This window comes from Ischnura elegans, chromosome 2, assembly GCF_921293095.1.
Source record: "Ischnura elegans chromosome 2, ioIscEleg1.1, whole genome shotgun sequence".
In the NCBI taxonomy this organism is placed as follows: Eukaryota; Metazoa; Arthropoda; class Insecta; order Odonata; family Coenagrionidae; genus Ischnura; species Ischnura elegans.
The window spans coordinates 110,436,944-110,449,748 of NC_060247.1; the positions used below are offsets into that span (position 1 = coordinate 110,436,944).

Sequence of the window (12,805 nt, forward strand, 5' to 3'; positions counted from 1 at the left end):
AAACAGGGTACTAAGTAGAGGGTTTTAAACTAATTTTAACAATTTTCATAATGTAAACACATTTTTCATAGAAATATTTTGTAAACTCATGATTTTTTAATATTTTGTTTTCTTTTATGAAGAAAAGCAATTGAGTTGTCATAACAAGTGGGGGGGGGGATCCGGATCCCCCCGAATCTCTCCCCACAGGCTAGGCCACTGATCACATGATATGCTCTAATTCAACCCGTCTCCTTCAGTACCTTCATTTTCATGTAATTATAGTATTATATTGCGCAAAGAATGCTTATGCCATATTTGAATCATTCTTCCAGGAGACGAGAGCAGATAAAAGAGTGCCTGATACAAGGAGTCGAAACTGTGAAGGAAGTCTCCAATAAAGCAAAGACTATGCTTCCATCCAGCGTGCATGTGGCTGAGGCGATCGCAAATTATTTCTGTGACAACGAAAAGGAAATGTTTCTTGGTAATTTGTAGTACCTACGTTATTGGATCACTGAAAAGATAACTTGCAATTTGAAGAGAAATTTCAGCAACACGCCATTACATTTTGAGCGCATTTTTTCATGTATGGGAGAAAAAGGCGCTATTCTATTTGGTTTTTCTCTTTATGTATCTAACTTTCCTCACTTTCACGTCAATTTAAAGAGTACCACGCAACGTAACATGATTTCAAAGGCAGTTTTAGGTTTGGTATGGAATACCTTTTCCAAAACCATTGTTGATGACCAGATCTATAATCCATGAACTTAGTCTGAGGCTTTGTTTGAATAGCCATAATGAATTCTTTTTGTGATTTTCAGCGAATTTCGAGGAATGACTTCATTAATTTTGATTGTGATGTTAGATATAAATTTGCAACAGAATTCTCAAGTTTCGATCTCGTCTCAAGGTCACCTAATGTCGCTCAAGGACACTCATGGTAACCCAAGGTCATTCAAGGTCTCCCAAGGCCATTTTATATATTATTACCAAAAAACGCGAAATAACTTCATTAAAACACATCTCTAAAAGAGAAAATACGGTTTATGTGACTCACAACACTGGCTACTGATCTATTTTTTTTAATCATTCATCACTTTTCAGGCCTAACCGACGAAGATATGATTTGTTTGGTCTATACTTGGGGATATTGTAATTCAGCATTAGACTTCATACATTACAAGAGTGACATTGTGTTCTGCGATTCGGAAGATCCTCTCGTTAATCCTTATCTGTATACGATGGAATACGTGTGTAGGTAAGTATAAACTTATAACATTGAAATATAGCATTAAATGAACAGTCCTGACAGACCGACTCACGCTTTGGAAATCTTTAGTGTGATCGATTGATGGCAAGAATCATCCCGACGAACGATACAACCTTTTTGGGTATTTCCGACCGAATCAGTCGTCCGTGAGACCGAAGTCTGTCGTGACTGGCCTAGGTGATGGCCGATTTCGGTCTTGATTGACATAATCGATTGATCGGCGATCGACTTTTTGCGATTGACTCATTTAAGTGAATGGTGAACGCTGATCGATATCACTGAACGACTGGCTCTGGTAACTCCGGTAAAAATCGGCTTAAAACAAAAACGTTAAAAGCATGACCCTATTTCAGTTCATGTGTGCTATAATGGAGTAAAAGGTCCAATTTTAATATTTTCCAGCATCTGTAGCTATAGTTAAATAAAGTAACGAAAGGAACGAACGATACAACCTTTTTTTGGGTATTTCCGACCGAATCACTCGTTCGCGAGTGAGACTTTGGCGGGGTGGTGCAGCATGCGTAACAAAGTTTTCGGGTTGACCTCCGCGTTGATTCGTTTTCATGACGACAGTTTCGCCGGCGTTGCTGCTGGTGTCTTCAGGTTCGAGGTTTTTCATGCAGATTAGATATTAATTCTTGGCTTTATATAGTCATTCAGCCTCTATAATGTGTATTTATAGCCTGAATCATGATTAATTTTTCAATCCATTCAGAGGCACAGCTCCTGCGATCGCTTCAATGATGGTGGAAAAAAATGACCTCCATTCGCGATGATTTTCCGCAGCTGCTGGGGAAATGGAAGTCCCATCCCTTTTCCCATCCTTTGACACTTCCCTTTTTCCGTCGCTGAAACAATCGCAGACACGGTAGCTAAAAGCAATTGCAACGCCACGTTTCCCTTTCAATTTAATGACAGTTTTAAATACGGAAGATGATAGAATAAGTTATGATAAATGGGACGGAGGGAATGGCTCAGAAAATGATGGATCGAGCGATCACTTTTTTGGTCCCTGCAAATCTATCGCTGGAGCTATCATTCGGAGGGCCGGAAAAAATGAACGTGTGATTTAGCCTTTAAGTGGCGTCCATTAATTATGTGAGGTGTTTTTTGCGCTTTTTGCGTAGCCCCAATCTTCCCTCCCTCCAGCGAGTTATCGTGAGATTTGGCTCTATCCCCTTCCCCTATATCGCGGCGGCCCCTCTTTCCTTTTTCCTTCCACTCCAGCCCCTCCCCGGGTGATCTGGTGTATAAGCCACCGGCTTGGTTCCCGGCCCCGGTGCGTTGTATCCTTCAAAGGGTTCGCCCAGAACCCTCATACTCTCTGGTTGGATTTTTCTCTTCTCTTTAGCAGGAAAATTCACCAAAATCGTCGGCACATTATTGGCTGATTGCCGGATTTCGCTATTTAATGGGCCCTTTCCGCTTCTATAGCGGCGAGGTGTTTACCCCGTCCCTCTCTTCCAACCCTATCCCTATCCCAGAGGAGTCGACGGGCTCCTATCGCGGCGGCGCCTCTTTCCTCGTTCCTTCCCATTCAAACCCCTCCCCGGGAGCGCGGGCGTATAAGCCTTGGTTTCCGGCCACGGTGTGTTGTATCCTTTAGAGGACCCACCTTGGAGTCTTTCTGTCTCTATCACCCTCCCATTATCCAGCGAAATGATGGATGGATTTTTCTCCTCATGGAAAACTCTGAAAAATTCTTTGGTAAATCAAGTAATATTTTCGCTAACTGTGAGCTCCGTTGTCACAATGGCAACGCGGGTATTTCCCTATTCCCTACCTTCCATCCCTATCCTCAACTGAACGCGTCGACGAGATCCAGTCGCGTCGGCACACAGTGGTCAGAAATCGGAAAAAGTCGAACATAAGTCCAAAATGGGTTTTATGAGATAGAGACTAAAAACTTAGCGAAAAAACTCATGAATGATTTAATATTATTCATTTGTATGCTATTTTACATAAATTTTATCCGTTGCTGAGATACAGTCGCACAAACATGAGTAATTCATTCAAAAACGCGCGCGAACTCGTATTTTCTCCGAATATCTTTGATCTTAAGCAGATGATGTTGCGGTAGTATGATTTTTTGGGAAAAAAGGTAAAATATTCTTTTGACTAGATTCCTTGACTGTATTGTCTATGATTTTTGAAGATTTTGGTTCACATGAAGATTTTGGTTTACAAAACAAAACGGCATACCCATTTTTCGCATGGAATTTCAAATAAAGAAGACGTTATCTTTCGTTTATGAAATATGTAACTCGGGAAATTTACATCACAGTGTGAAGTAGAGGTTTCTTAAGAATACTACGAAGAAATCTTGGAAAAAATTTTCGACCAAGGAAATGAGGGCAATTTTTCGATCGCGCGTTAAGTCTGAGCTACGCGACGCGGTACCCTGTGGCTCGGTAACTGCGGCAGATTTATCAATTTTGTTGAGAATTTATTCTTAAAAATCTTCATTAAACATGGCACATAGTATTGACATAAAACACAATTACCAGGATAATTGGTCGATCGACTTGACCATTTCACGCATTACTCAAGTGAAGATGGTAAGGAAGACATTTTTGTCCGAGCCATTCTACGAATAAGAAGTATACTTCGGATAGTGAATTATTGTTAAGAAGTCGGCACGTGAAAGAGATAGAGAAATAAACAATTTTTTGGGAATGGCAACAAACATTTTTCTTCGTCCCTGCCCTTCCTTTTCAATCCTCGCATAGGTGGGTCACGCGGAATTTTTTATCGATAAATTCTTTTCTGCCGCAATAGTGAAGTTTGATGACTTTTGGGGGCACTTGGCACGGATTTTCTCGTAGATATAATAATACATGATATTGTAATTAATATTATAATATAATTAATTACTGGCTTATCAAAATTAGCGCGATACAAAAACAAATTTCGTCGCCTAAATGCACTCTCCAGCTTTCTCGTGACAACTGCACAACCACTGAACTCAAAATAATGGAATTACAATCTCGATGCGCCCCGTATGGGATCAGCTGAAGTCAGTCATAGACCGCTCACACAGGGTTGATGTCCAACGTGAGATGACTTACATAACAATTTCAAAATTTCAATGTTGCATGTTTCTGAAAGTAGTCACGAGCTCACTCGTGTAAATACTTGTGACCTAAAGATGGGCGGAAGTTCAATGCATTGGCTTCAAGTGGGGATGAGCGGCGGTATAGCAAGGGGGAGGGTCCTGGGGTCACGACCCCATATATAGAAACACAATTTCTTTCCTTCATAAAAGAAAAAAAATTGAAGTATCATGATTATACGAAATATTTCTCTGATAAATGAAGATATTTCGATTTTGATAAGTGTTAAAATTAGTTTAAAACCCTCAACTTAGTACCCCGTTTTTCAAAAATGTTCCGCCATGGTTTTGACCCTCCCCCTTCCCCCAAGAACGAAATTCCTGGCTATCCCACTGCAGATGTTGTATCATCAAGTCATTCAATTGAGTTCAATCGTTAAGACGGTCACTCGATAGGTTTTTTTACTTAGCTGCGTAGCATAGAATTATGAAAATTTGTTCGAATTTCACTCAGAAAGTACAGTTCGCAGAATGCATGCTTTTTTATTGTTCGTGCTTGATTTGGGCGGTAGTTATGATAATGACTGTGGATTACATATTTTACCTTCCTTTTCCTTAAGGTAGTTAGAGCGCTTCGAAAAAAGTAACAAGCATTTGATGAAACTATGGTCACATATTTCTTGAAAGACTTACTGTCAATGACCCAAAAAAAAGGGATTCCCATGAACCGTTTTGAAGATATTTGACAGTAAAATTAGGATAATTTAACAGCGGCTCTTATAAATTAATTCGAGTTTTTAGAGCTAGCGAAGCCGTTCGCGCAAGAAGTTGTTGAGACGGCACACATTTGGAGTAACATTTGGTGAAAACTCCAAATATGTACGGGAAAGTATAGGTTCGTGATAAAATAAGAATGAAATTTGACAAAAAAACCACATGAAACTGTCTAGATACTCCCCGGGATCTCTGGTACCAACATCTCGGCACAACAACAATAATATTGATTTCGTTTAAATTACGCAAATATATTTATTTTTCCGGCTTTTACATACGTCTAACATATATTTTGTTTATAAATAAATATATCTATTTGGGATTAACAATTTAGATTGTAAATAGTTAGCCAAGGTATATCGTCAACAGTTCAATGTGCAAAGGTTCGAAGCAGTGTGGAAACTAGTCAAATAAATAGCTTTTTTAAATTAATCATAATTCACGTTTGCATTTTGCTGGTGCAAAATTGTGCTTCATCTCAGTCCTATATTTAATATTGTTTACAATTGATTCGCAACTATTTTACGTAAATAATAAGTTGCCCGAGTAATTTACTTGGCTTCTGCTGTACCCGCAGACTTCAGCGATGGATGTTACACTTCACGGACAGGATGATCGGGCTGGAATTCAGATAATCATGAGTTTGGCCTCAGAATAATAAATATGAAATAAAATTGGCTCGATGCGCATAAGTGGCGTGACTCAATTTTTTTATTTATCAAATCACTTGTTATGATTCGAGTTTTCCTACTCATATCCACGAGCTTACTGCATGACTGTTGTAAATATATGGGAACTGCGAATAACACATCTGACATTAATTTAATAACCCAAATCTTTTCTTTTACAGCAATTCAGCCCATTTTTTTGAATGCTCCATTAACTATTCTTCGTTATGTTCAAGTCGATTGGCATCGACTTTTACTGCATTAAAACCGATATTACTGACCTCCGCTCCCTGTGCCCAATATAATGTGACGGGTAATGAAGCAGAGTGAAATTTTCTTATGATAGGTATGTATTTCTCCTCGACAGTTTCCTGTCATTAGAAAGATAGGACAAAATGATGTCATCATTACATCACTTAATTTTAATTTTGTTTATTGTGTTTTTGGTTCAGATAATAAATTTTTACGAGATTTTTGCATCAAGATTTATTTACCCATAGGTGTAACCAAGAGTACTGCCGTCAACCCCACCCTCCCATAAATGGATTTCCTGGAATACTTCTTACCGTTTTTACTTATGTTTCATGCAATTGTTATATTGTGTTATGTTACGAAATTGTAAAATATTACAAGTAGAAATTTAAAAAAATTCAAAGTTTATCATTACTGTAATTATCTATTTTGTAATTAATGTGCCTGCGGATTGTTCTATTTTCATTTTGTTCTTCTATTTATTTTTTCTGTGCAATAAATAATTTTTATCTATCTACTTTACTTCCTATTCTTTTCAAATAACTTTACGACTGTCCTGGTCGTTAGGTCGCGATGTATCGAGCGGTGTTGCGGCAGGAGGCGGAAGTTGCGATGTGGAATGGGGGGAGAGAGCGAGAGTCGCGGGCGTCGTCATATTTTCTCAAAAACCTTACTTTTGTCACAGCTTCGCCTTCCCTTCCCACTTGACTACGCAGCTACCTTACTCAAGAAGACCACGGGTGGTCTGAAATTGGCAGAATTCCCCGGTGGCTAGACTCCGCCTATTGCATTTTGCTTGGTTCTCATGAATTCACGTCCTCTCACCACCCAAAAAACCTCGGCCGACCTATCAGTCGCAAAGATAGTTGAAATTTATACTCAACTCTAGATAATAGTAAATGCAATGGATTATCACCCAGAGTAGATGCAACATTATCGCTCGTTCCATGTAGTTATTTTTCCAGTTTGAATTACTTGTCTTGAGAAAGATATTTTATTAAGTTCTGCAAAGATACTTTGAATCAAGGACGCTTTAACTAGGAATTCTGGACTTTGGGCCGAAGATTATTCTTAATTTAAGATTAGAAAAAGGCTGGTGAAGCTTGATTAGTCCGCTTACTTAAATTTTTTACTGAATCAATAAATATATAGCAAATATAGGTGTTTGGTATACATGTTAGAACGTAGGTTTCCGCGGCGATGGTTTGATCTCTGCATTTCTTCAGGGTTTTCTTCCGCGTCAGCTTGTTTGTAGACAACAGTTTCGCTGGCTATCCTGCCAGCGTTTTCAGGTCGAAGGTGTCGGCTGTTATTATTGCAGACTTTCTGGTGCGCCGAAGGCGCATGAAAAATTATCCCGGTAGCCAATGACCACCACTACCAATGTATTCATAGATAATAAAAATAAAAATGTCGGATGTTTGCGTTGCTTGTGTAGTGTGATGTTTGTGACAAGAGCAAGCTGAAAATCTAATTGACTGCTCGTAAAATTGAACGACTAAAACTAAAAACAATTAAAAACAAAACAGTAGAGAAAAAGAAGTAACTTTCGCAACAATATTTTTGTGTTTAATTGCCAAAATGGCTTTTTAAATTTTCTTGGCGTTTAGATTAGAGTCCTATTCATTTTTCGATTTTATAATTTTTTTGTGGAATTTCTAATGTAGATTTTCTTTTTTGATTTTCTAGCATATCTTATTGTTTTTTTTTAAATGATTTACGTAAAAGAACGTAACGCAAGAAGTAATGACATAGGAAAGACTCATAGCCGAGTGATGTGCTCAGTCAGTGTATGTGAGGTTGGTAGGTTTTCGTCGTAATTCCAGATATTGATCAGTAGTGTATTCTGTGTAGCTGTTAGTCAAGCGCCCATGTGTTTGGCATGATTAGATACGATTTCGTGAACGGTTGGTAATTTGTGGGCACGGAGGACATGGAATATTCTTGTTCTCTGCGGAATATGCAGGATCGAGCAGGAGGGCCTTATTTGAAATGTATTTAATATAGTTTGAATTGGGAGGGAATTTGCATATATCTCTGCTCAGTGTCAGCTGTTGGCGAGCAGACGTTCTGACGCGCCGAAGGCGCAAGAAAAATTGTCCCGGTAGCTATTTGCCACCACTACCAATGTTGTCAAAAATAATTAAAATAAAAATGACGGAGGTTTGCGTGACTTGTGTAGTGTAATGTTTGTGAGAAGAGGAAACTTATAATCTAAAGTAACTGTTGATAGAACTGGAGAACTAAAACTAAAAATAATTAAAAACAAAGTTGATGAGAAAAGAAAGAAAAAAAATGAACATAGCTTTCGCAACAATATTTTTATATTTTCGGTACCTAAATGGTATATTTTTTTATTATTTTTTTGGTTTTAGATTAGAGTCCTTTTCATTTTTGAATATTTTATATTTTTTTTTGTGGATTTTTCGAAATATTTTTTAGATTTTCTATTAAGTTTTTTAACGTATCTTATCATTTTTTTTATAACGATTTTATGTGAATTTTATTAAAAAAGAACGCAACGTAAGGAGAAAAGACATACGAAAGACTCATAGTCGAGTGATATGCTTAGGCAGTGTATGTGTAGTAGGCAGATTTTCGTTGTAATTCCAGATATTAATTAAAAGCGGATTTTGTGTAGCTGTAAGACGAGCGCCCATGCGATTTGCTTGTTGACTGATAAATTCCTGAACGGTGGTTAGGTTGTGAGCTCTGAGGACATGGGAAATTTTGGTTCTCTGCGGAAAATGCAAGATGAAACGGAGGGACTTATTCTGAAATGTATTTAATTTATTTTGAATTGGGAGGGAATTTGCGAAAATCTCTGCGCCAAAGAGCAGGATGGGACGAATTATTCCTTTGTACAGCCGTATTTTATTGTCTTTAGTCAGTGGGGATTTTTTACATAAAAGTCCGTTTAATGCGTATTGTGCCTGCCGGGCTTTGGCTATTGCTGCAGTGGAATGGGATTTGTAGGAGAGACGTTGATCGAGGATGACGCCAAGAAAGCGGTGGTTATCGACCCTTGGAACGCGTGTGTTTTGGATGAGTATTGAATTTCTAGGTTCGTGTTTTCGGGTTCTCTCGAAGTGTAAATGACTGCTTTTGGAGGCGTTTATCTGAATTTTCCATTTTTCGGTCCATTTATGAATTTTGCTAAGATGTCTGTTGAGTTTTCTGATGTTAGTGTCGGTGTATTTGGATTGTGCTGAAATGGCTGTGTCGTCTGCATACATGTGGAGTGTAGTGTCATCGTCTGTGGGAATGTCGTTTACGAAAATGTTGAATAATAACGGACTCAACAGCGAGCCCTGAGGAACACCAGCTCGCGCTGGTCTTTCCGACGACAAGATATTGAAGTCGGAGATTTTAAACGAGCGGCCTCGAAGGTAACTTCTGACGAGCGCGATCAGAGACATCGGGAACTGATTAAGATACATTTTGTAGATGAGCGCGTCATGCCAAACGCGATCAAAGGCTCTGGCAACGTCCAGAAAAACCGCATCTGTAGGGCGTCGAAGGTTAAATCCGCGTGTAACTTGTTCAACGAGGCGAAGGATTTGGTGAGTGCAAGAGTGGCGTTTCCTGAAACCAAATTGCTCAGGGCGTAATGTGTTATTTTGTTGAATGTGTAATTCTAATTTCGATAGTATGATGTTTTCAAAAATTTTGGAAATGTTGGAAAGTAATGTGATTGGTCGTGAATTTCCTGGGATGGTGGGATTTTTTCCGGGTTTTGGAATAAGAATTACTTTGCCTACTTTCCAGGCAGCCGGAAAATGGGAGGATTTGAAGCAATTATTAAATAGATCAGCAAGGAGAAGACTGAAGCGGGGAACTTTACAACTGTTTTTCAATAAAAGATTGGTGATGCCATCTAAACCGGGGGCTTTGTGTTTGGGGAATTTATTGATAATAGATTCAATTTCAAAAGAAGAGGTAATATCAAAATTTGGCTTTGGGAGAGAAAAAGTACTTAGAACCAAGGCAATTTGTCTATCAAGGGGAGAATGAGAAGGATCTAGTGCCATGGTTTGTTGCAAATGGTCCGCCTGGATTTCGGTTTTGTGTTTCGGGTCGTAAATGTATTTGTTATCATGTTTAATTGGGGGAGAAATTACTTTAACTGTGCGTCTGAGGGACTTTGATGTTTTCCAAAGGGTGTTGTCTTCGAATGAGAGTGTAGATACATGTGTGTTCCAACGCTCGGAAGAATGTTTTGAGATTTCCCTTCTGACGCCTGCGCAGAGATGTTGGTAGCGCAGCTTGTCATACGGATCTCTGGAGCGTTGCCATCGCCTACGCGCGGCATTACGACGCTTAATCAGTTCTACGATAGATTGATCGAAGTGACTGGGCGCGCTCGCGGAGACGGGAATGGATCGCGTGACGGAATCTTTAACCCGGGTTAAAGTGGAACTGATGAGTGAAGCTCTCTGATCAAGATCGTGCGTGGAGGGGGAATCAAGGAGAGGAATAGAATCGAGATTGATGGTAAGGGAATTAACGAAACGAGACCAATTAGTGAAAATTTTGGCAGGAGGAATTATTTTACGCGGCTGGATGGGAATGTGAAAAAGTATTGGAAAGTGGTCGGAAGTGAATGAATGAATTACATCAGGAGTTGAAGTAATGGGAAGGTTATTGCAAACGGTAAAATCAAGAATATCGGCAGAATGTGTCAGCTGTTGGTTTCTGCCTCGCTTATATACTTTAGGCTGAATGGGAGCTGCACTGTGATTGGCTATAATAGATAAGGGACTTCCTTCCCGGGCCCAAGGACATCATTCCGCAATAACTGTATGAGGGGGTATACAAGGAGCCTTGCTCCTGCGGAAAATCCTACATTGGGGAAACTTGCTGCACCATGCATGTAAGGATTAAAGAACATCAAAGGGCGACCAATAATAAACAGTTTCAACTCTCCGCCATCACCGAACATGCATGGTCCGAACCTGGCCACGGCATCAAATTTGAGGAAAAGAAACTTTTAGTTAAGGAGTGCCGATAATTCCCAAGACAAATTAGGGAAGCAATAGAAATTTAAAAAACCATTGAATTTCAATAGAGAAGATGGATACTTCTATTACAGCGCCTGAAAAAGAGTCATCAAAGAGAGAGCCAATCAGAGAAAAGCGCCCAGTCAGACAGCCAATCACGGTGCAGCTCCCATTCAGCTTACAATATAAAAGCGAGGCAGTAACCAATATAATTATAGTTCAATCCACAGTTTATTCCCAAGACGTCTTCGCTTTCTGAAAGTCTAGGGTATAGGCTTGATGACTAGAGCGCTTGCTTTCCACCCCGTGGACCTTGGTTCATACCCCGGCGGAGGCAAAGATTTTTCAGAGATTACACTATACCTGCTTGGGTGTAGAATGGTCATCACTTGAAGGACAGCACTCTCGGATGGGACGTCTTGGCGCCTTTCTTTTAGAGCAGGCTATGAAATGGGTTTGATGATTTTCTTTCATGCCGATCTGACGATATACTATTATCGGCCCAAAACCTTTACACATTTGCATGAAATTGTGGTGAAGCTCATTGGTCGTGTAATTTATCGCGTTACTCCTTTACTATTCGACTGCAATAATAAATCATTAAACAGCTTTTAATCGTGATCATCTCATCAGAGTGGGGATTTCCATTGTGCACCCTAGCATGCATAAAGATGGATGAGGACCTTTCGGGATTTCGTAGGAGTGGTATCCTTAATGTTCATGCAAATTTTCAGCATGTTGGGAATTTATGTAAGAGTAACCCTATTTTTTTTAGCTAACTTGACCGAGATACATATGATTTAACATTTTTGTAAGTTCTTTTCATTTTCAGCCGTTTAAAGGCAAAAAAAATGAAATAAAAAGACATAAATAGAAGAAAGTACTATTAGGAATCTAAATGCAGGAATTCCAAAAAAGTGAAGTAATGACCTGAAATTTTCACTAAAAACGAATCCAGTATATTATCCCTCACAATATTTGTAAAGCAACAATTTTTTATCGTTTAAATTAATTAAAAACTGCCATGATTTGCTCCAATTTTATGCTACATTATTATCATTGGAATTCCCTGTCACAGACGAGTACTTGCTATTGGAAATCCTCTCACAAATCGCAGCTCTAACAGCGTTCAGTAAATTTAAATAGTTTAGAGAGCGCTAATTTGATCAAAATATTCTAATTACTTACTCCCTCCACATTTCCAACCTGCTTATATTGCAGGAAGGCATGTTATTGATCGATATTGTGTAGGATCTTTCGTATTCGTCGATTCAAGGTTTAATGTACGTAGTATATTATTATTATATATTAGTTTTACCTAAACTGTTTAATAATCTAAAGAGTGAATTTAAAGATTTAAAAACGTTGAGTGAAGTTAAAAGAAAAATTAAGACATGGTTATTGAATGGTTGTTTACAATGAAGTGTAAAAGTATTACATATGATGGTATGCTTATTTGTTATTAAGAATGTTTTATTAAATGTTTCATTTGTTTTTTTTTACGCGATGCAGAATATAATACTTTAATTGCACCTGTTTATGAAATTGTTAATTTTGTAATATTACAAGACACAAATTATATTGCTCAATGTGGCACCTGCTGACAAGCCAATTTCGGCTTAGCGGGACCAGAATGTACACGTTTTCAATTGAATATTTAAACTATTGTATAAAACATTATTTCTTGTATACATATTTAGTAAATGAATAAATAAATTATTAATATTACTACAGTAGATTCCGGTTAATTGGGACACATAGGGACTTGTGCCCTTTTCCCCAAGTAAGCGGCTGCCCAGATTAGGCG

At 38.6% G+C, this 12,805-nt stretch overlaps 1 protein-coding gene across 3 annotated transcripts in view; it reads left to right on the forward strand.

Annotated features, from left to right (window-relative positions):
* LOC124154390 overlaps window positions 1-12,805 on the forward strand; it is a 102,753-nt gene that overhangs the window by 6,960 nt on the left and 82,988 nt on the right. The window contains exons 4-7 of one of the 3 annotated variants that reach the window (XM_046528083.1): window positions 315-466; window positions 1,087-1,240; window positions 5,929-6,092; window positions 6,231-6,433. The exons of 1 other annotated variant lie outside the window; for it this stretch is intronic. In XM_046528083.1, coding sequence (XP_046384039.1) covers window positions 315-466; window positions 1,087-1,240; window positions 5,929-6,076 — 454 coding nt within the window. In that variant the 3' untranslated portion in view covers window positions 6,077-6,092; window positions 6,231-6,433. Of the gene's footprint in view, window positions 1-314; window positions 467-1,086; window positions 1,241-5,928; window positions 6,093-6,230; window positions 6,434-12,805 lie in introns of those variants that run through there. One more of the 3 variants, XM_046528082.1, reaches the window with a different exon arrangement.